The 23609-nt window shown below is 43.7% G+C and overlaps 1 protein-coding gene and 3 long non-coding RNA genes across 7 annotated transcripts; 1 reads left to right on the top strand and 3 right to left on the bottom strand.

Annotated features, from left to right (window-relative positions):
• Positions 1–782: 782 nt before the first annotated feature.
• Positions 783–3009, bottom strand: LOC127324221 (uncharacterized). The gene is made up of 3 exons (XR_007866172.2): positions 2953–3009; positions 2776–2854; positions 783–1892 (listed from the first exon to the last, which is right to left on the bottom strand). It is a non-coding gene; the product is annotated as an uncharacterized lncRNA (long non-coding RNA).
• Positions 3010–3071: 62 nt separating this feature from the next.
• LOC127324312 (uncharacterized) lies at positions 3072–5319 on the bottom strand. The gene is made up of 3 exons (XR_007866273.2): positions 4563–5319; positions 4249–4397; positions 3072–3289 (listed from the first exon to the last, which is right to left on the bottom strand). It is a non-coding gene; the product is annotated as an uncharacterized lncRNA (long non-coding RNA).
• Positions 5320–5958: 639 nt separating this feature from the next.
• LOC127327213 (uncharacterized) lies at positions 5959–15550 on the bottom strand. 4 transcript variants are annotated; one of them, XR_007868465.2, is made up of 9 exons: positions 14824–15550; positions 14640–14732; positions 14412–14515; positions 14061–14233; positions 11636–11783; positions 11077–11539; positions 10374–10584; positions 7412–10119; positions 5959–6720 (listed from the first exon to the last, which is right to left on the bottom strand). It is a non-coding gene; the product is annotated as an uncharacterized lncRNA (long non-coding RNA). The 4 variants fall into 4 exon arrangements; XR_011749745.1 differs by lacking the exon at positions 10374–10584 and having other exon boundaries at positions 5960–6720; positions 14824–15188; positions 15258–15550; XR_007868467.2 differs by lacking the exon at positions 10374–10584 and having other exon boundaries at positions 14061–14286.
• Positions 15551–19865: 4315 nt separating this feature from the next.
• Positions 19866–23208, top strand: LOC127327214 (uncharacterized). The gene is made up of 3 exons (XM_051353984.2): positions 19866–20544; positions 21482–21669; positions 22251–23208. Exons 1-3 carry the CDS (start codon positions 19929–19931, stop codon positions 22743–22745), a joined length of 1299 nt encoding a protein of 432 aa, XP_051209944.1. The 5' UTR covers positions 19866–19928; the 3' UTR covers positions 22746–23208.
• Positions 23209–23609: the final 401 nt, after the last annotated feature.

Raw genomic sequence — 23609 nt, 5'->3', positions numbered from 1 at the left:
ATCAAGGGCATTATTGAAAAATTCTTCTATTCGACGAAAAGAAACACAAATTCTGATATATCTTTCTACAGAATTGCATCAACTAACCGGAAAATTCTTCTACTTAGAATTGCCAGCTAAACCCTTGAGCCAATGACAATGGTTGCATTGTATGCATAACACTATTAAGCACTGAATGGTATTGGGGAGGCGCACATCAATTAGTTACTTATACTGATATATCTTCCTCCAGCATTACATCAACTAACCGGAAGATTAGTTACTGGTACCAACTTACATTGTTGCTTAACACATAGTACTCCAGTACATAGAGCTTGTCGATTAGCTAGCGGTACTAATATACATTGTTACTTAACTATAGTCACTTATAGTGATACATCTTCCTACAGGATTGCATAGTTGATAGGATTACATCACATAACAGGAAGATTAGTTACTGGTAATATCTTGCATTGTTGCTTAATACATAGTACTCCAGTACATAGTTTGTCAATTAGCTAATGGTACTAATATACATTGTTAATTAATTAGCGGATAGAATGGTAAGATAGGTGCTACGGGTGTTCTTCTGTCTTTGAGGTATCAGCAGACGGCATTGTTGTCCTCGCCCGGTATCAGCTCTTCCTTTGAGACAAAGAGGGCAAGACCTTGGACAGCTTCTTTGTCGTTGTTGGGAAGAGGAAGAGATAAGTGCACTGCTGCACCTATTTGTTGAGGTGGAATTTTCAGGCATGTTGTTATCAAGAATCTTGACTGCAGGAGAAATAATTGAGACCAAACGATGGTGTTAAGTAAAGCAAGAGACCAACATTACTGAATTAAAAGTGAGCAAGATAAACAGGCAGCCAATTCAGTAGTTGACAATACATTATTGAACCAAACTGATGTGTTTAGGCTAGAACACTGTATTTGAGAGAGGACAGCATCATTCATATAGGAAGAACATCATCATTCATATAGAACGCATGATCACGGCCAATTCTCGTTCAGGTTTGATTCCAGGAAGAGGCTCAACAACGCCACCACCGTGTCAACATCGTGTGCCTGCTCCTGCATCTTCCGCTGCAGTGGCTCCTTCATGTAGTCAATCTCGTCTCCCATCATTGACATCCCGTCCATCTGCCACAAAAGAGAAGTAAAAAATCCACACCAAATCAGTCCAGAAATAAAAGAAAATAGAATCAAGCAGACAGAAGGGGCACGCCTCACCGCCGCCAAGCGCCAAAAACCTGCAGAAGCGCAGGAAAGGAACAACATATGACCAACAGTTTTTTTCCCCCGAAATTATCACATCGAAATCAAGTTACAATGAAGGAGGCTAGCAGGCCATTAAAAATAATACTAATTTGCAAAAAATATTGTTTTTGTTTCTCCCACAGAAGAATCAAAATAATCAAGTAGTAAGCTCAAATTGACAGTTTGTAGTCCCATAGACGACAGAATATCAACTAATCCATTACCGTTTCCCTAAACATCAAGGCTTTTGCAATGTGAAAGCTCGCCATGTCATAACATGGGTATTCATACATTCGACATTTTCCCATATTGTTCTAGAGGATGTAGTTAAAGCAATCAGGGAACTTTTGGCATTTACGCTCGCTGTTGCAGTTCTTGCAGTTCTGGTAAGTCTAAATCCTCTTACGGACTGCAAGACATGGAATTGAAAACTGACCATTCAAAAAGAAAAAGAAAAACATAAGATCAGTTTGCAACATATAACGGTGATCTATTGGAATTCTACAAATCTTCAGTCTGATATTTGTACAGACAGCAAGAAAAGTAAGTAGTTCAACACGAACTTGAGAAAAACACAACACGTGGCTACCTGTTGGCGACGAACGAAATAAAAACATGGAGGAACTCTGAACTTACGTGGAAGTGCTCTGCTGGTACTGAAAACGAAAATCATTTGAGTAGAAGTTATTCAAATATATAGTCCAATTAACAACAGTACTTCTGGGAAGCATTTTAATACATTCAGTTGCAGGAAATGATTCTTGTGTGTGGCAAAGGAAACTGTTTTCCTACCCCTTTATAGGGAAAGAATTTTTCTGGCAGGAAAATCTATACCGAAATATTACTTGGTCATAAGTAAAACATAAATGAGCTACAAAGAATTTAAACTATTGCATCAGGCGCATTACTATGACATTATCTGAACAGTCCTATTGCGAAGCACGTGCTACGAAAAAGAGCTCTGACTGGTTTGTTGCAATACATTGGATTGACTCAGATCTGATTTCACAGATTTCAGAAGGAAGATAAGCAAACCAGGTCCACCTACAAACTTAAAAAACTGATTGTACAAATTTCAAAATCAAGAGAAGCAAACCAGTCTGTCTACAAACTTAGGCCCCGTTTGGCAGCTCTGCATTTTTAATGCATTCTGAGAATAATACAGTTTTAAAAAAAACTGAAGCATGAAACATTGTGAACTTTTTGCCTGTCAACTAAAACTACATTATTAATACTGCAGTATTCCTAAAACTGTGGTATTTTCTCTGTATCTAAAAAACAACCCAAACCTTTTTTTAGACAATGAGAAAGCCAGAAAAAAAGGAGCTGCGTCGCTCGCTCTTCTATGCTACCACCACCAGTGCCAGATGCCATATCTATTCAACTTACTACTGCTTACTCAATAGTCTGAATCTGACACTACATTATTATTTTCTAACCCAAATGAAAGGATCTGTAAAATAGGGAAGCTGATTGAAAGAGAAAAAGGGAATGGTACATGTAATGAGTAAGAGCACAACATAGAAATTGTATACATACCTTCTCCTTTTCTTGGAGCCGAAACTGAGGAACGTTCACACAACTGAAGAACTATTTACCAAATAAGAAGATGAACAACCTGCAAAAAAGCCTTCTCTCAGAGCTAACTGAACAAAATAACATGTACTCAACCTGCTGCAATATATGCATATGTTTTCTTAGAAGGGAGACGCACACCTGCCGGCAGCAGTGAAGCTCCGGAACTGGAGCTGGATGCGCCATCCTGGGGAACCGTGGCAGGGCTGGATGCACAATCTTGGGGACGGTAGCCACGACCATGTTCGTCTTTGTGGCTGTTCGGCGAAGTCGACCACAGGGTCAATGGAGCCGCAGCGACATCCAGACTCCATGGCCGCAGGTCCACCCGTTGTGTGGAGTGAGGAAGAGAAACCGACAGGTTTTTTCTTCTCTTTATCTCATCCTTCAATCCTGCATGTTTACTGGAATTGTGGTGAGTTTGCTTCTCTTTTCCTTGCGCGATCTCTTTGTCAAAAGATGACTGAGATGCTGAAACCTGAGGAAAAATCACGACGACATGATCAAGCAGCTAACAGCTCGAAGGAATCAATTTAAAGAATCACATGTACATGCGCTAGCTCTTTTTTTGATTCTTCATAATTTTCTTCCAAGATGTTAACTCGTTGAGAAGTTGAACCTGACATTCATACATAGCATTACTTAAAAGAAGTTGCAAAATTCTACTCTTTAAATCAGATTCTGCATGTGAATCGGTTATTTTGAACCAAATGCTGAACTTCAGGAAAATATTACAGGCCACTGTTGAAAGTAAATGTGATAAATCATAAATACTGGCTCCAAGCTTCAAAAATGGTAACAACAGAACAAAAAAGAGTTCTCTTGATTGTGTTTTTTGTTGGGTTTCGTAATTCCTTAGCTCTATGGGAAATATTAGGTAGTACTAAGTTTAGCTCTATGTGAAACCTTAGCTACTGCTAGGTTTAGCTCTGTGTGCAACCTTAGGTACTGATTGGTTTATGTTTGGGAGGAAATATCCTAGAAGGAACTTCTCGGTATGTTTTCCAATACGTAATAAAAAAATGAAAGTCTGTTCTTAGTGGGAAATCAAGAACCACAGATCAATACGTAGAACAGCATGTTTGCAATCTTTTCAACTTAACAGAAAACTTAATATTGTCCCTGCCAACTAAATTACTCCTAACTCTTTTAGTTAGTTTAAGCTGACCATCAGACCAACAAATCGGTGCAGATGTAATAAAACAAACAGATACTCCTCAAAGGAAAGCCTCCTAATAAATTTCTAAGGTCCTCAGTTGCGCAATCTGATTGAAAAAAATGAGTGTTCTCGGTCCTACATTTACATCGAAGAAACAATTTTTTATTTATCATTAACCGGGTTAAATCAACTTAAGTCTATTTCCCTTAGCATTGACACTGGATGTACAAAATATTGTCACATGGTAAAAGAAGATAGTGACTTAGGTAAGCACTTACACCAAACCTGAGCATGCATAAGAGTTATAGCTTCATATTTTATCTTGAGATGTACATGAATCTTTGAATCACAGTTAAAAGACCAATAGCCAAATAGCTTAGGATGGCACATCCTCAACCAACGAAACATGCGTCTTTTCTTTCCTGGCCTGCGCCCATAAAAGTAAGAATTTTTAGCATATGAAGGTATACTGTGTAGCGGGAATCTAAAGGTGAACAATCCAACTCGAAAGGGCATGTAATTTATCGCGAATATAAGAATCCCAAGTGTGCCAGGAAAGGAAGAAGAACGAAATAAGAAGCAGGAGGCCTACCTAAGCAGGCATCGATGGACGCTCGATTGAAACGGGAAAACGAATCCAGGTCACGGACAAAAACAGGAACTGCAAAGAATATGAGAAAAGTTAAATTAAGAGAACACAATAGGCATATGTATACCGTGAAGAAAGAAGCAAAGTAGTCTCCACGCTACAAATTGATTCATCTGAACTCAGTCAGGGCATTATCCAACGATGAAGAGGGAGCGGTGACGGGAGATGTTGCATCTCCGGAACTGGAATCTGAAAGAAAAGAAGGACGGCCACTGGAGCGAGGTAGAGCGGCGAGCCGTGCGTTTGGGAGGCGAGGTCGCACGGGCTGCACTTACCTGCTCGCTGCGGATCCGAGAGGGGCAAGAGGGAGGAGGCCACCGCGTCGGATGCCTCCACCGTCTTGAGCGCATTCTTCAGCATGTTGCGGCCGCTGATGACATAGATCTTGCCGCCCGCCTCGGCGCACGCGAAAAAAATACCGCTGCTCTTCACAGCGTGGTGGAGTCGACGGCGGCGTGGCCTTGTGCAGCCCTCCCGCGCCGCGCTATCTCCTCGAGCTCATCGACGGCGGCGTGGCGGAGTCCTCCCCGTGACGCGACACTTCCTCACGGCCCATGGTCGCTGGCGGCAAGGCGGCCGATTCGACGGCTGCCTGGCGCAGCCCTCCCTGCTACGGGCCTCGTCGCGCTTGTCGGCGGCGGCCTGGAGGAGCCTCTTGCGGCGCAACAGCTCGCCTTCCCCTCCGTCACGCCTTCCCCGCCGCCACCGTCGGCTCTTTCATCTCGTCCACCTCCGCGGCGTCGGCCCTGCCGTCGGGACGGGGCGAAGGCAAGCCGCGCCGGCGAGGCATGGGCGCGGGAGGCTGCGAGAGTGAATCGAGCGGCCACCAGCCTCGCGACGGCCATGAAGATGAGCCGCGCCGGTGGACATCGCTGCGCCACGAGATGCATCCCCTCCGCTGCGGCAGCAAGCGGTGTCGAGCGGTGATGTGGGGCCGTAAGGTGGGGCGGGACGTGTGGTGAAGGAAGAGAAGGCAGAGGAGGGTCTGGTGGGGGAAAGATTTTTCTAGATCAGTAAACGGTGGTCAAAGCGGTGGTGCGAAAATTAAAGACATGAACCCACCATAAATAACTACATCCACCCAGAGCAGAAGCACAAGCAGATCCTCAGGAGAGAAAACACGTTGAAGTTGTGGATAGCACACCACCTCTGAAAAATAGTACAGACCACCTGAGTTGCACACATGAAATTCAAGATGAAAAGCAAACCAGTAAAAGGGTACGTGTCACACAGATGGTTAATCCGAAAAAAATTCAAAATTAGGAGAAAAAAGGAGGCTGTTTACGGTTAAGTATAGTACTAGCAATGAGAGGCGCGGCGGCACGCCGCGCCATATGGTGACTGATTGGTAGTAATTGTTAGAGAAAAAGAAAAAAGAAAGAAAATGAAACGCAACAATTACTACAGATGCCTTCTAACCCCTCAAAACAGCGTGTTAGCACAGAGACCTGTAGCACAGGGCATCTGAATTTAAATCTGTGTTAAATACCCGCAAAAAATACCCGCAAAAAAATGAAACCTGTGTTAAATCTGTGAGGTGTTTTGGAATCACATTGATTTGAGGTGTTGCTAGTATTGTGTGGCTAGATGCACAGCAGGCTGATCATTCATTGAAATCAATGTATTTCCAAGGCTTTTGGAGCTATCATTTGTTTCGGAAAGATGTGCATGTCCAAAACAAATGGGCTTAGCATATGTTCAACCACTGCTGGAGTGTTTATGGGTGCAGGGCATTCCTTTTACCGTCCTGTGCACCATCTGGGAAATTGTTGTTGTGACTGAACCATAGGCTGCTGTCCACTGCGAGATCTCTATGCCTCCTACGTTAATCAATTCTTGTAGGTGGATTGATAGTACCTTGCAGGCTGTCATGGGGACATTTTCTGTGAGAAAATGTTGTAGTAAATATTCTGTTCTCAAAATGCCAAGCCAAGATACAATGTAAAATTATGCTCATAAGCTTTTGTATCATCAGAATTCTAGAATTGTAGAGTAGAAGATCTCAAGGCATCAAAAGTCCCCAAGAACAACAGTCATGAAGCTGAGTGGAACATCTGGAAACATCGAAAGTCCCTAAGAACACCAGTCATAAAAGCGCATTCTGTAGCAAAAAAAAAAGTTAATGCAGTGCAAAGACAAACCCATTCTTATGGATATTAAACCATGTTTTATAAGGTGAGAGTATTAAAAGCAGAAGCCGAGGGCAGAACGAAATATAATATTACCGCAGTCTACACTACGAAGTGCCAATTTGGAGAGAAAAAAGGGCCAACTGATCATATAGTAGGAATTTCGCTAACATACATTTATCAAGCAAATTTAGTTTAATGGGGTGATTGCATGAGAGGGCTAAATATCAGCAAGCAATCATACATACAAAAGAGTAGTGATTTAGTTTAAATAAGTATTTTATAGTAGAATGCGAACATGTAAGACCTGATATAAATAGTTGAACTAAATGATAGCCAAGATAACAATTGTAAGAAATATCAAGACGACAATAAGACGAACAGAAAAAACATACATGACTCAAGATAACTAAAAATCACATCAGAAGACGGATGACATCATGTCACATAGATATTTTTAAGAATTGAATGCAAAAATTCAAAATCAACTGGGGGTTAAGTTTGAACGGGTTTACAACACGTTGAGCCTAAAACTAATTTTATTGGCACAACACAGGTGTAATGCAAAAGAAGTACTTGTATCGTCGCACAACGTATGAGAATAACAATTTTGAAATTCCTATTCGGAGTACCTTGCCATTACATTGAGGTAATAATGTTTACCATTGCTTATTTGGTAGAGAAGCCACTCTGATGGATAATCTCGCCTTTGTCTTGAGGCCATCAACAATTCCAATCACTGGTTAACATGAGTTATCTATTTCCTTAGAAAAATGTCTTTTGACAAAGACACAATATGTTCATCAGATTTACACATCAGTAATAGGTACCAGAAAAGATATTGACTTCATTTAGCTGTGATATACTTTGCAAAAGATAAGGTATCTTGGACATATATAGCTTGCTTAACTTTTCCTAGTAATATGAACTAACTATACAACAAAATATAGCTTCAAGTATTGCAAGGCTCCTGAAGGAAATGGAAGCTGTTCGGATGGACTATTTCGTGAGACCTGGATGGCTAGATAGATTCCTTGAGAGTCTAGGGCTATCAAACAGGTACTGGTACTAACTATGTTGCGTAAAAGCTATACCGTGTATGAATAGTACCCTGACAAAAAATGATCACATATGGGCTTGGGTCCTCTTAATTCATTGGAATATAGTGGGAGTTCAAAGATGTCATGGCAAATGAACGGACCATGACATAACTTTGCTAGAATTGAGTAACTGATATGTAAACAAACTCCAAATATGAAAATACTCTGAACAGTAGCAGTGTGGAAGATTATATAAACCTTTTTCCTGTGTCAAGTGTAAGTTTCTATTACCTATCTGATATGAGCCCAAATGAATATGTCCAGCATCACAATAATTGTAATTGTGACTACTTCCAGTAGTTATGTAGAATTGAAAAGAAGAAAAATAACATGACCATATTATTACACCAGGAAGTTAAAATTATTTTGGTAGACACAGCATGGCCACACTGTTTCAGGTAGATAACCATTGGTCAACAAAAATAACTATAATTCAGAAAAAAACTTCCATGATAAATTGACAATCACATGTGCCATACTTAGTGGTAGGTCCACTTGTAAATAAAACCACTTATTTAGGCGAACTACAAAACAAAGTTTGGAGAAGACAAACCTCTGTTTCTTTTATATGAGTGTCGATAGGTATAGAGTTTGGGAGGTGGGTGGTAGAAATCTCTTCCATCATCCAAATAGGGGTTATTTTGTTAATTCAGACCAGTAAGAAATAACAGAGTAATAATTTCAGAATTACATATAAAGGTATGTGCATTTATAGAAATAAAATTGTACAACCACATGATTTGCCCATATTTGTTATATGCCTTCTCACTTGACCTTGAAGAGAATTGGATCTTCACTCAGATTTGCCAATATTTGTTATATTTCTGTCAACAAGAAGAGTGCACGCGGAGATAAAACAGTTCCATACCTAACAGTCTCGAGCTGAATCTGCAAGAGAATTATGAAAAGCATATAAAGGAACACTTTGGTAGATCCTAGCTGAAAATACCTTAGTTTGTCTTCCATAGTCTATGATCAAAATTTTCTAGATACACCAGGATATTCAAAAGCAATGAAAGAAAATATAGACTATTTAGTCACAACGGAGCGTAGATTACCATCATCTAGCCACTGGCACACACGCAAGGAAACAACCAATGGAAAAATAGGAGGAACAAAAGAAAAAACAAGAAGAAGAAAGTGGAACCACATGCAGACCTCTAGGACTCGACTGCGACTCAAGCACGGATTGAAAAATGAAGAAAGAGCAGGAACACAGCAATGGCATTAAAACAACAGATCAAAATTTTAGCATCAACAAATGGGAAATGCATCATTCAGTTAACCAAGATGTTTCAGCAGAGTATATCACTATCATTCAGGAGCTAAAATTCTGAAAACTATTTAGCAAACTGAGAAATTGATGTGTTAGCAGCCATGGAAGTAACCCAACAATCGTCAGTAAAGGCAGAAAGTTGTGATTTACATAGCTTCCTACTCGAATCCTCGTGTGTAGAACTAAAATTGAACCATGAAGTATATTATAATCTTCTTGTGTAGAACTACATAAATATAAAGAAAAGACAACAGAGAGAAGCAAAATATTATACATCAGACAGACTCCACTAACCTAAACTGAAGATTCTTTTATTTGTAAGGAATAGAGATAACCAAACTGAACTCATAATCATGTAACACTCAAAAACGACTTATCCACTTTTCCTGAGCCCCAAGACCACATCATCATCCCCACACAACTCCTCGCCTGAAATGTAGCTTCAATTTGAAGAATTGCATTGCATAGTTTTACCAGAGTGTTGTTGATGTTCGCAACAGACTTGTATAGGATATTGATGAAAGATTGGGTCAATCCACACACAATACAAAGATTAGGTGGTAGTGGTACTAATAATTTATAGTATATATATGAGCTAACTACAGAACCCATCATAATTCGCCAACCTAACCAGTTATTGCACCTGATTGGATTGGCATACATAGAGTACATGAACATAGCATGTTAACACATTTTTAACTAAAAAGGAAAGTAGAATAGTAGGACCGGTGGTGTTGTGGTTCCCTGGTGTTGGAGCAGTCAGCTATTGTCCTCGTCGACTGGTTCTTTGCCCTTTGAAGTAATCGACTGAAGAATGATGACTTCTTTGCCCTCTGAAGAAATAGACTGACGAAACGAAGTCTGATTTGGTATGTCCTGCTCCTCCTCCTCTTCTTCTCTTAGCTGCCTGAGCTTCGGACTTGTTATTTTGTTGGAAGCACAATCAATTGGATGCTTGCCCAGGAGAATTTTTGTCCTCTAAACATATATATAACCTGTAGAATATTTTGGAAAGTAAATAATAATAAGAAAGTATCAACAATAGCAAGAAAGAGGCAAAAGCTAAAGAAGAGAGATGTCTAAGTCTTTCCGTCTAGGCCCTAGGTCGATATTCTTTTCTTTTAACTATGTGTAAGACCATATGCATCAACTCATGGAGGCTTCTCATGCATTTGTAAAGACTTGACTGATTTGTTCTTGAATCAAAGCAACTAATGTAATAATTTCCATATGGAAAGGGATAGCCAACCTATTTTTAATATTCTTATGAACAAATTTGTAGTTCTGAAACCTGGTAGTTCTGAAACCTGGCCATATATATTTCCAACGCGTCCGGGCAAACTGACATATCAAGAAGGAATGATCTCTTGTCTCTATCTTGAGTTTATTGCACAAGACACATCTATAATATTCCAAAAAGAGACTCTTGGGCTGGAGCAGATCTCATGCGTTTTAGTTCACTGCATGATTTCCAGAATTAAGAACTTGAATGGATAACTGAATGTGCATAAGAACTTTCTACACATTAGAAGTACTAAAACCTGGAACTGTCCAGAAATAAAACCAAGTATCACTCTCATTATTGAGGGCTATGCTTCCCTAGAGCAGAATAAAATCATGGTGCTGACCAAATGCTTGTTCTAAAAGGGGAAGGTGATATATCATAGTTAATGACTGGCTGAACAGAAAAACTTTGACCTTTCACAAAATAAGAGAGATCAGTCCAGTGCTGTCATAGATCTATTCCAAAAAAAAAAAGAGAAAAAATAAGCAAGTATTTGTAGCCTGCAAGGTGATTCAAGGAATCCCTCCACCATAGGGAATAGTATGTCGTGGGAAGGAGACAAACTTTGACAAATATGGAACTCATAAATTAATCACGGCCAACAAGAAGTGGTAGCCTTGATCGAGAGGAAACATGAGAGATTATTATGAAGGGGAGGTGTACGTACCTTCACTGAAACCATCAATCGGCAAGCAAAAAAATTGTAGCAACAGAATATTGCCAAGAGAATATGAAGAGATAGGTGGCCATATGGAGATCTTCGGTGGCTCACTGCAGCCTAAGGCTAAGAAGGAACAAACTTAGTACTCCAGCTTGGCAGCATAGAGGTGCAGCAGCCTCTGCTCGACCAACGAAATCCCGCACGACGAACTTGGCCATCTCAGACCTCCTGCCATGCTGTGCTCGCCGGCCAGCACCGAATTGGTCTCCTCCACCAATTCCCATCCGCCGCTGCTACCACCATAACCACGGTTCCAGTCCTGCTGCCCTTAGGTGTATGGTCCGTCCGATGCTGCTGCACTTCAAGACTCCAGCAGTACAAAGCCGATGTAACGACAGAGTAGAGGCGGATGGACACGATGGGCACCGATCCGACATCCGCTCTTAGGAACGAAGAGAAACTTGATGATCTGCACCAAAAGACCAATCACCATGAGGAAGAAAAAGGTCAACAAAAGCAGACCAAATCAAATAGGAAGAGGAAAGGGTTGAGCAAAAAAGTATACCACAAGAAGGCCAGTCCGAACAGGAATCTGCAGCACAGAACATAAAATCGATAGATTGAGGCCGAGGCTACTTGCGCCGCCACTCCCAAGCCCCCATCCAAAATTGTCAAGAGAAGCGGAGCTGCCATCATTTATATTCTGATTGTCTCTGAGGTAAAAAGAAAATATAGCTAGCTTAGACTGGAATGATATGAACTATGGATTGAAGTACATGGTAAATTCTAAATTATAACACGTTCTTTCAATAATGATATAAATCCAAGTGGCTACTACAAAGGTGACAAAAACTCTTGCAGATATCAGGTGTGAAACTTCATAAAAATACATCAGAAAACACAACGCATATGAAAAAACTATAGGGACTATTGGTCAAACGGATCAGAAATCTAGATCTCCTGCATCATGATGCCGATGCAAAAGCCTCATCCACCTACAGGCTGGGCTGAATGTACATTGGGTCATATCTTGGATAATGAACTGGGAAATTCCCACTCATAGATATTGAAAAAATCGAAGGTACTTGAGCGAAGGATGTCACATGACTTATCTGCAAATAGAAGAGCTGAGATCATTTATATTCTTGTTCTCTTTTATGTATTGTCACACTTATGTGCCTACATATTACTGAAGGGGATCAAAAAATTAAGATAAGTATTTTCATTTTGTCATGCTTTTTCCTGTTAACTTTCGCCCAGATTAAAATAGAAAGCGTAAAAACAAATTGGAGGACTGTAAGTAGGCAAGGTAACAATTCTCACGTAATCAAAATTTGGTAGTCAAAGGAACCTAAATTTGTTTCCATTTTGTTTATAAGTTAAGGTTTGCTCTTTCTAATTAGAGTGATCTCTGTGTCTCTCAATTATCTGCATCCTTCGTTCAAAATGTAGATAGATGCAGGTGGATAGGGCTATAAAATTAAGTAGTATAAAGGTAGAGCACCAAAATTGGGATGGTATGTTAGTGTCATGTTTACATCTGGTACAAACAATTACTGGTGCTAAAAGGAACTCCTAAAGTACTAAACTGCTAATTCAACAGTATGGTTAAATAAGTAATAAAGGCCTTGGCCTAAGAGTATATGGACTAAAACCTGATTATCTAGTCCAACATGCTTTTGCACTGTGCAGTTAACAGTCCAAGGAAACTGCACACAAATGGTCCTGCTATAAAGCTTGAAGATGGTGTTGTTGGGTCACACTTCTATCCTGAAATCTGAGAATAAAGTATTGACTATCTAGTCCAGTATGGTTTTGCACTGTGCAGTTAATAGTCTAAGGCAAAATGTGCACAAATGGTCCTGCTATAAAGCCTGAAGATGGTGTTCATGGGTTACGCTTCCAACCTGAAATCTGAATATAAAGTATTGATTATCTAGTTCAGCATGGTTCTGCAATGTGCAGTTAACAGTCTAAGGCATATAAAGCTTGAAGATGGTGTTCTTGGGTCAAACTACTATCCTGAAATCTGAATATAAAGTACTAAGGTTCAGCTATTCAGTTGACAACTGGTTATGTGTACATCAGGGACTTCCTTTTAGATCGGGCATGGTTCAGTTTAATATTTTCTCTGTTGTACACTTTACACAGCCAAGCATGCAGCCAAGTATATGTTAAATTTACAGATGTGCATACGTATCAATATCTAACAGATGTACTTGTTCTAGTTTTCTGTTTTCTATGGTCGCCGCAACCTATCTTTGCAGGTTGGTAGCATATATTTGATATATGGATGACAAAATAAACATGCATACATGTTTTGCCAGTTTGATACAATTTTTTTACTATTTCTTTTTACGATTTCACCACACGAAAACCCTGATGCCATTCGTAGTGCAGATAAAAGGAGACCTTAAGGTACAAAAATGCAGATAAACTATTTGGAACTGAGCAGTGACCAAATGTATATTAGGTGCATTAATTAAATTCTTTTTACAAATAAAATAAACGAAGTTCAAATGCCAGCAGGTGTCTTTTCGGTCCTCGAAGTCATGCACTAAAGGAAGAGATACGGCAAAACAAAAAAAGCAAGCTTTACCCATTTATACTCAATCCACAGGGAGGGCAGATATAGAATTCAAGAAAGAGCTAGATTTACATATCTCTAAGTAGTAATTGTTCTTCTTCTGGATATAAGGCTGTAATTACAAAGGGGGAATAAAACTGTAGCACCGCATAAAAAAATTTAAATAAAAGAATGTCTTCACATAATTTTTCTTTATGCGGTGTTCTTGACCAGTCCACCATTTTCGTTTCTCATTGTCAGTTTTAGTTTTGGTGCTTGGACCTACAGGGAAGACATCTCTTCACATAAAAATTTATTTTCTAGAGCAAAGCAGATTCTTCAACAGCTAGGATCGGTGCGGAACACATTAGTATAACTTCAGTGGTCAGTGAGACAAAACTGGTTACCTGAAACCAAATTTTACCTGTAAATGAAATCTGAGATAAGCAAATGATGAAGCTACAAATTTCTTTGACATGGAATCCCATCTTCTGGAATAATGTTAATAGACAATATTTTCTCCACCAATCCAAGAGGTTGTTTACCAAGCTGTATGCATTATAACCTTCACCCTATTTACGTGCCATGGGGTGGTGCCTATTAATTCAGAGAAAATCAAGGATACCTATTCATTCGCCATGGGGCGGTGCCTATTAATTCAGAGAAAATCAAGGATACCTATTAATTCAACATACCAGAAGATTGCTTCAACAACAACACAAAGTCCATAGCAATATCTACAAACTGAAGGATCCAAAATTCTTGCTATTCTTACCGTGATTGTCTCTGAAGTTTTTTTCTCTGTGCTGAATCTTGGCCTCATGGTAGGCTTTGCATATACCATCTGAAAGCTGACCGCTCAACTCTAACATCAAAGATCTGCTGGGAGATAAAATTTGTAAGTTGTATAAGCATCCATAGTACGAAACCACATCCAAGAATATGTATATATTTTTTCATAAGCAACTTAGTTTTAAATCCGAATAAGAGGTTAGAATTTTACCTGTGTTGTAGTGGAGTTTGGGCTGCACCCATCACTTGATTCAGAAGAAGAGGACAACGGTGTTATCCACAGAGAAAATCACTGGGAGGAGAGCTGCAAGGGGGATTCGTAGGGGGGATAAGGAATCTACCAGAGCAGAATCAAGATTGCAACAACGGCTCGAGGAGAAAATTGCAGGCTGTGCCAGGAAGGGAATCATCAAGGAGAGAAGCTGACCAAGAGAATCCCACCCCGTGCTGACCTGCGATGGCAGTGGTGGTGAAGGATGCAATGAGACCGGCCAGAGCAAGGGGGTAGTGAGGATGGTGGCCATTAGCGGATGAGGAGGGTGGCCCTTGATTTGGAGGTCATTGGTTCCACCGTCACAGAGCCCTCCGCCGCCTTTCCACGCCACCGTTGGCAACCCGCCGGTGGGAGCCGGACCATGATGGCGGTCGACGGCGGCCTCCGGCCGGCCCGCGGCGGCGGGTAGGCACCCACCCGCCTCCTCTCCCCCTTGTTTTCCCTCTCTCCTGTGAGCCTCTCCGCTCGGGATGGCTCATGGCGGGCCTGCTTGATTCCGGTGAGGTCTAAGGAGGTTGTATTGGTGAGGGGAACGGAGGAGTGGTGGGTGCTCACCTCTGGGCGTAGGCATCATCCTCTGGTGGCGTTTGGCGCTGGCCCGTGCTCCCCTTGCTGAGTGGATCGCTATATTAGGTCTCCTCCACGCCACCAACCGCTTCCGAAGGGAGATGAGAGGGCCAGGCAGCTCCACCGCTCCGCCAGCCGCCGACGAATGGGAGTAGGGAGCTGAGCTCCTCTTCTGTGCCGCCAGTCCCGCCGATGCGTTTCGTGTTCTTCTGGCCGGCATTGAGGATAACGATGAAGAGGGCGGAAAGAGCGGCGTCGACATGAGCGAGAGGGGAGCATGCAAAGAGAAGAGGTAGGAAATGCAGGGAATAAAGAGGGAGTAGTCAGCTTGGAACCGATGCAGTTAAGCGGCTGCACACCGCTTTGACCGTTCATTAACGCTACAGCCACGCGTCTAAGGGAAGCAAAAGACATTTCTCAGTCATCTTCAAAATTCTAGAGTGCACCAAAAATACACACAAGAAAATCACTGCAGGTGTTAAACTGTCCAAATGCATGCGTGTCAGCTCCACATTAACCCCCAAAAAAATTCAAAATTTTGAGAAAAAAGATGTTTGTTAAGGTTTAATATAGTAGTTATTATATTATTAGGGGGTTTATATAAACTCCCATAACGTCACATACTTACTAAAACAGGGAGTACTATTTTCTTTTTTTACTTGTAGCCTGGCATTCACCTTTTAAGGTTTTAGGTCCACCAATACATGAAAACGAGGAATTCATATTCCAAAGAAGCTGATGAAAGAATGGGAAATAAGTTAGCATGATGGAATTGAATTTTCTTCTATGGCTGGTAGATTGTCTATGAGTCGAAGTTGTTTGATAACGTTGCTACCAACATTGATTTCGTCCGAATTTTGTTGACCAAGGAAGTATCACCTACTTCAGTGTCCGAATTTTGTCGAGCAAAGATAGATCACAGAGGAATGGGTGTCACTCAGTGATCTAAGAATTAAAACCATTAGATTATTTAAGGAAAAGATGGTTGAAGCCCGATCCAACATTAGTATGTATAGTCGCTGAAACCATTAGATTATTAAAGTATGCTCGCATTAGTGGATACACTTAACTTCTATAAGCACTATTTGCTAAAATAATTGTGCCTTCATGGGTAACCGGTACATAAAGTATGCTCTCAAACTTGGACCTACATACATAACATGTCCGTGCCTTCATAAATGGTTGATGTTCGTTGCGGTCGGGAGGGGGGGGGGGGGGGGGATTGCTCCCCTATCCGTGTGAAGTTTTGTAGTGTTTAGGTGAGGTGATTATAATTTAAGATGATTTTTTTGCAAGGTCATTGACGCTGAAGGGCGACCCATCGTATGCCTTCTTTGACATGTGCAAAGCATCGTCGTTTTCCTTGAATTCTTATGATAGGCTATTATATTTCTTACTTGCCCAATTACCTAACTTGCTAGCCGACTACATGATCATTTTAAATCTTAATCACGAATCATCAATACATTACCACCTTGACATGTAATTTACGTACCATTATTATCATGTTGGAACAATCTATACAAGTGCAGTGGACAATGCTCATTTCACAAACCGGTGGATCTAACACTTCACATTATATGAGATGATGAGATCTTTGTAGATGAATGAACTTTACTTTGCACAAAAGGAGACACATATATGTTTTGCAATATTGGATATTCCAACAAAAAAGTACAAGTAGTATATGACACTGGAGGTAAATATTGTGAATGCAACATGAACGGAGCCACGCAGTAGGCTTGGAGGGGGCAAAGTGGCTTAGACTAACAAATATAAGCATGAGTATTTGTGTGTTTATGAAGAAAATCTAAATGGTGGGGGTGGCTCAGCCCCGCTCACCCTTCCTCCGTGCCCAAAATGAAACCATTTTTGCCAGTTGATGGTAAAGTTTAAGGTTATACATAATGTTCTAAAACTAAATATGCATCTCATAAGTGGAGCACTTTTAAACCTAAATTGGTACCACGACGAGTCCAATACATAGACAACTATAGCAATTGAGTCCAAAACAATGAATATGAAGTGCTATACAAAAGCCTAAAATTTAGACAATATGAAAACATAAAATCACGGGAACAAATGATATAGTGATAACTAGTTATGGCAATTGTAACCTTAATCCACTAGGTCACCAATCATGCTATAGGTTTGGCGGCACAGCGTGTCTCAAAAAAATAGATGGCCTATTTACCAGCCGTCAATAGCAAGATAATAGCAGTGAATTGGCCGATCTCGATGTTTCGTGATTCTTGTCCTTCGTGCATGTTGTTACCAATTCGTATCGTGCATCTTTGTGATATTCGGAGTAGGTATGTACTCTTTCCGTTTAGAAATGTAAGATGTTTTAGGTGTTTATAAAGTAGATTAGGTACTAACTAAAATGAGTGAATCTACGTACTAAAAATAGATTAGATATAAACTAAAGTAAAATGAACCAAAGAAAGTGGTCCAACATCTTATATTTCTAAACCGGAGGGAGTAAATCGTAACCTAAGCTAACCAATCTTACAACCTGCACGATTAGATGAAGACATCAATTCATCCGAAAATATCAAGCTTAGAGCATCCTCAGCCGTGTCCCCGACGAGGCCCCGAGGACGCCTTTTTTGCATCCGGATGGACAAAAACGGTCCAGTCGCGCCCCCGGTTCCTCGTTTTCGTCCGGATTTGGGCCTAAATCCATCCGGCGAGCCCACGCCATCCCCGCCCCCCGGGGAGCGCTCGGGGACTCCAGACGAAATGAAAGCGCGCGAAACGTCGAGGAAACTTCCCGCGCGTCTGGTGGCCCCAACTTGTCGGCGAGAGACACCGATCGTCGTCCTCATCGCATCGTCTTCCGCGCGCTGCAAAAGCCTGCCGCCGGTCACTATTCGCCGATGCGTAGCTTCCACGCGGCGAGTTAATGCCGTCGCCTCGGTAGCACGCGCAGCTACCTCTATTTATCGTCGATCAACCGCGTCTGCCCCGCATTCACCTCCTCGCTCACCTTCCCCAAATCTTCCCCGATCCCGCACGAACCCGCGACGACCAAAGCAATGGTGAACGACGGCGCGGCCAACAATGGTTTCGGCCGCTGCTCTCTCCACCAATGGGAGGGGCGGCTCCTCCACATGGTGGGCTACCCGGCGCCGCCGGAGGATGGAGGTTGAGCGCAGGCGGCGTGCCGATCCCGCCGCCGCCAACGGGTGGGGGCGCACTCGAAGCGGCGATCGACGAGGTGCTCGTCACTCTCAGTGACGAGCAGCGCGCGGATCCACGCTTCTTCCCCGACAACTACGAAGCGTGGACCGCGTTCTTCCGGCGCATGTACGAACGCGAACTCGCCGCGTACGACGGCCCTCCTCCTCCTCCGGCAAGGAACAACGCCGACGGCCGCCGCCGATGGTGGAGCGCGCCTGGCCGCACCCTCGAGAATGTGCTCGCGCACATCGAGGACGGGAACTCCCCCGTCCTGGGGATGCCGCCGCCGGTGGCGGCTACCGTGTCGCGCCGGCACGGTAGTTCCTGGATGCCGAGGAGGATGGCGCCATCCTCCTCCTCGTCTGGCTCGAGGTCGGCGTCCAGGTCCGGCGGGTCGACGCCGGCCACCGTCAAGAAGGAGTGGGCGTCTCCTTCGACCGTCAAGAAGGAACCGGCGTCGCCACCGCCGACCAGAGGGCGCAGCAGCGGCGCCCTCGTCATCCGCGACCAGCCTTCCTCTCCGCAACGCGGGCAGAAGAGGAAGTCGTCGAAGAAGGAGGCCGCCGCGGTCGCCATCAACAACGCCGCCAACAAGCTCGCCGAGGAGGAGGCGAAGCGCGCGGAGGAAGCCGCCGTGGAGGAGGCGATCGCCAGGTCGCTCACGAACGTGGTGCCCGCCGACAACAGCCTCCCCGAGGATGCCGCACTGGAGTGGTCCAGGTGGGACTGGGAGCGCCAGGAGGCGGAGCAGCAGCGGCGGCTGCTAGACCTGGCTGCCGAGTGGCAACGCGCCGTCCGCGCGCCGCACCGTCCGCGCCGCCGCGCCGTCCGCGCCAACGAACGTTGCGCCCATGCCCGTCGAGCTGATCAAGCTCGAGGAGAGCAACGACGACGACATTTACTAGCCGACGGCGCCACGCGCCGACGACCCTGGCCAGGGTTCGAGCCGCTGGTACGAGGCGGCGCCGTCCCAGGACGCCGCCAGCTCGAGCGACGACGACGGCGCGGACTACACGGCCTTCTACCGCCATTTCGGCATGTAGGAGGCCGCTTTTAGTTTAAGTTCATGTTTCCCTGTCGCCGAATTCAAATATATGTACGAACTCGCCTATATAAGTTAAATATCACTAAATTTCGCTTATGTTTGCATGTGTTTCGCCTACTTCTGTTCGAATTAGTCGTATTTTGTCAAAAACTATACATCCGTCCTGGACTCGCCGCTGGAAAAATAGGCTCCCCGGGCCAAATTTTTCTCCAATCCGGACGAAACTTTCGCCGGATTTGGACGTGGGGAGCCAACTAGTGGAGATGCTCTGAATATTCTATTATCGTACAGACGTGATCTCCACCGTCGCTTTTTGATCGGACCGCTCCAAAAGCTCCACCCCAGCTAATTCACCACTCAGAATCTACCACTCCCAGAGCTCCGCATCGATCCTTGGTTCCCCAATCTTCCAGCGCTCCAGCACCGCACCAATGTCGTGGCTCACGCGCTCCATCGCCGCCACGCTCTCCTCGCCGCGCGGCGAGCCCGAGCCCGATCCCGACGCCTACTCCGACTCCGAGGCGTCCTCCGCCGACAGGGAGGCCGCGGAGGGGTCCTCGCCGTCGCCGCGCGACCCCGGGGAGGAGGAGGAGCCCGAGCAGCCCAACACCCCGAGCCGCGGCGTCAAGGACGACATCTCCGAGCTCACCGAGACCTTCACCCGCCGCCTCTGGGGCGTGGCGTCCTTCCTCGCCCCGCCTCCGCCGCCACCGGAGCCCTCGTCCCAGCGCGAGGAGGACGGCGGGGGCGGGGATGGGGAAGAGGAGGCCGACCCGCAGTCGCCGCGCATCGCCGGGATCCGGAGCGACCTGGCGGAGATCGGGGGCAGGGTGAGGAGCGGCATCTCCATGCTGCAGAGCAACCTGGCCGTGGCCGAGATCTCCAAGATCGCGTCCTCGCTCCTGCCGTTCGGCCATGAGGAGGCCGACGAAGGGGAGCCCGTCGTCGGCGCCACCGAGGAGGTGCTGGTCTTCGTCAGGCACATCTCGACGAGGCCTGAGACGTGGCTTGATTTCCCCTTGTTCATCAGCGAGCGTTATGCAGATGGTAAGGTTCGGCGCCTTAGTGAAATGCAATGTATGAACCTTGTGATCCTAATTTGAGCGCAGTTGGTTGGAGAAGTTAAGTGACTACAGTGGATAAATGTCTTTGACAGTTTATGATTTCGTAGGCTGTGTGCCAGTCTTGCTTCAACAGAATGATGCTACCGATTAATTAAGAAAGTAAATGTTGGGAATCCCCTGCAAAGATCTCGAGCATGCACATCTTTGAGTTTACAATTTCCTCTCTCTACTTGTGTAGTTCCATCTAATTAGTGAACTAGATCAAAAGCCACCACTCTGGAATCTGGAATGTAACTGTAGTTCCTCTGAAAGCTGCCTACACTGGCTATCTGTTTATCTATGCTAAACTATATTTTGCTAGCTTAGCTTGTACGGCAGGTAGATATTAAATTCTTCTTAAATTTTGATCCTGACATTATTTCCATCTAGCGGCATGCATTTTCTCGTATCATGCTTTTTCATTCCCGTGTTATTGATCTGATTAACCAAATGAAGCTAATGTCTCAAGCATTATCACTTGTTTGAAATGAATGGAGTGTCACACTCCCCTGTATCATATAGCTTTGGACAACACTGCTTTATTTTTTGTATCTATGTGGAGGTTGCAGATGATACTGTATCGTTATTGATAGGAAGTAGTGAACATATAAATAATTTATTACCTTCTGCAAAAAGCATAACTTGTAGGCACATGGGTTATTGGTTGCTCCATTTCAGCTCAACATGATCTTTAAATAACAATTTGTTCTGGAATAAATAGTACAGCCTGCTTAGCATATCTTCTGTATGCCTTTGTCCTTCAATGTTTTCCGGATAACATGTGGAACTGTGTGCTTGTCTCTTTCAAATAGAATCATGTTAATGTGTAATAGTCTCACTGATTCCATCATTTCCCTTACATAGTTTCTCTTAATTATTAGATTTTGAGCTTTCGGATGCTCAGTACGTCCATGCATTATCCATGGAGCATCTTGTGCCAAGCTTATCAGAGCTGAAGGTTCAGATATGCTCAACTGATATGAGTGAAGCATGCTTCTGGAAGATCTATTTTGTGCTTCTGTACTCAAAGCTCAACAAACAGGATGCTGAACTTCTATCAACACCACAGGTAGGTTCCTGGATCATTCGCAGTATTTTGTTTGTGCAATATTTTTGGTCTATCATGCATGGCTTTTGTGCTATGTACGTTTTAATGGATTAAAATCTTATTAAGCAAGTAATGGGTGATTTAGATATTCCAGGCACCACAAGCTGGTCGTAGTCATGAGGTTTATCATCTCAAGAAATGTTTGGTCGGTTTCACATGCGACATATTATTTGATATGCCATATTTAGTACTCCATATGAATGAGGAATCAAATCCTTATCCTGATACGGGTCATCAGTTGTAAGATTTGGCCCTTAAACAAGAGATAATATTTACCTTCAGCAGGTTCAGATTGCAACTAGAATGAATACAGTTTACTTGAAATTATTTTGTTTGAAGTAATCTGTTATCAAAACAAATAAATTGGGATGAATGGTAAAAAATGCACTTTAAGTTGTGACATCATAAGATTGAGAACTGGCCCCATTCCCTTTAATGATTAGGTAGTTACAATTTTCAACGCTAACACAGCCTAATTCTTTTATGATGTCTCATTTTTTGGCTTATATTTTAGTTCAATTCCACCTTATTTGTATGTGCAGATCCTACAAGCAAGGGAGGAGTTGCTGCAAAGTTTACAGGCTAAGAATAAGCGAGGATCTGAAAGTACTGGGGAATCATCAGAGAATGCGAACACATTCTCTCCCCCTACTAAGGAGAAGGTGATACAGCCTTCAAGCATTCAAGATGAAGAGGCTATATCGGAGGTTCAATCCTTCGAAGAACCCACTTCCGACATCACACCAGAAATCGTGGCTGAGAAGTTCCCAGATGCAACCACTGAGGTGGAAATCGTTGACAAGTCAGTGATCGAAGAAGAGTTGTCTGTGAAAGAGAAAAGCAAGACTTCACCAGTCGAGTCCAGACTTCACGCCGATGAGGATGAAGTGGACGAATGGCCAGATGATGACACAGACGAGGAGCCTGAGGCCCCTGGGACAGCAAGCAACAGGCCATCGCTGGGGCAGGAGGAGGATGTGTCATTCAGCGATCTGGAAGACGACGAGGATGATGACAATAAGAGGGTGAGCAAGTAGCTAAGCTACCGCAAGGGTCCAGTTCGTGCCTGGCACAATCATCCCAGCCTCCAACAGTCCCACAAGCACACGCGCGCATGCTGCCTTCACTCAAGGGACTACAGATATGCAGTGATGGATGGGTCATGGGTTGAAGTAATGAGTCCCAAAGCTGGCTGGCCCTGTGATGGCCTGAATTAGGACAGTAATGATAAGCCTCTGAAGCTCGTGTTAGTGTTGATGGTGAGCAGTACGCCTGTATCATTGCATTGGCCTGTTTCTGTACATAGAGCCCTCTGGGCGGGGCTGGCTGCTGTATTAACCAACCTGGCAACCAATCACTCTGTCGATCTGAGTTTTCGTGCTCGCTGTTCGTTTCGCGCAAGAGGCGTGCATGCGCTGAATAATGCTCGCTGTGTAGCAAGACCTTTGGTTTGGGCTCCGCGTAATTAAGATCTGAATACAAATCTTTGCTTGGGTATCATTGTCCAAGATATAGTAAACCTGAACTTAAAAGTTTTACTACAAATTTCTACTTGCATGCTACTCCCTCCAAGGGCGAGACGAGCTACTACAACTGCGTAAGGGCCTGTTCGGTTTGAGCGGGTTTAACATGAATCGGAAGGGATTAATAGGGAATTGACCTGCGTTTGCCGCCATTCCATGTTAATACCTACCAACTAGGGTGTAACCAAACGAGCCCTAACCTGGTGCGTCGCGGAAACGTGTGCGGAAGAACTCTGAAGAACATGAGAAAGGGGTTCTTATCCAGCAATCGAAGCTTGATTGGTCGCCTACTCGACCGCGATGGAGAGCGTCTCTCTCCCCGTCAGGATTGGAGCCATGCCTTGGTGCCCACCCAGAAGCTGGCCTGTGCTTTGATGA

The sequence above is a fragment of the Lolium perenne genome, chromosome 1 (assembly GCF_019359855.2).
Source record: "Lolium perenne isolate Kyuss_39 chromosome 1, Kyuss_2.0, whole genome shotgun sequence".
NCBI lineage: Eukaryota > Viridiplantae > Streptophyta > Magnoliopsida > Poales > Poaceae > Lolium > Lolium perenne.
Note: the sequence above shows the minus strand (reverse complement) of the source record. Positions and strands in the feature narration are given on the sequence as shown.

What these genes read in the sequence shown, in the direction of transcription:
- LOC127327214 (XM_051353984.2), top strand. Translation starts at nt 19,929, where the DNA reads ATGTCGTGGCTCACGCGCTCCATCGCCGCCACGCTCTCCTCGCCGCGC. An exon ending in CAGCGAGCGTTATGCAGATG is followed by an intron (nt 20,545 to 21,481) that starts GTAAGGTTCGGC and finishes CTTAATTATTAG; the next exon opens with ATTTTGAGCTTTCGGATGCT. An exon ending in AACTTCTATCAACACCACAG is followed by an intron (nt 21,670 to 22,250) that starts GTAGGTTCCTGG and finishes TTGTATGTGCAG; the next exon opens with ATCCTACAAGCAAGGGAGGA.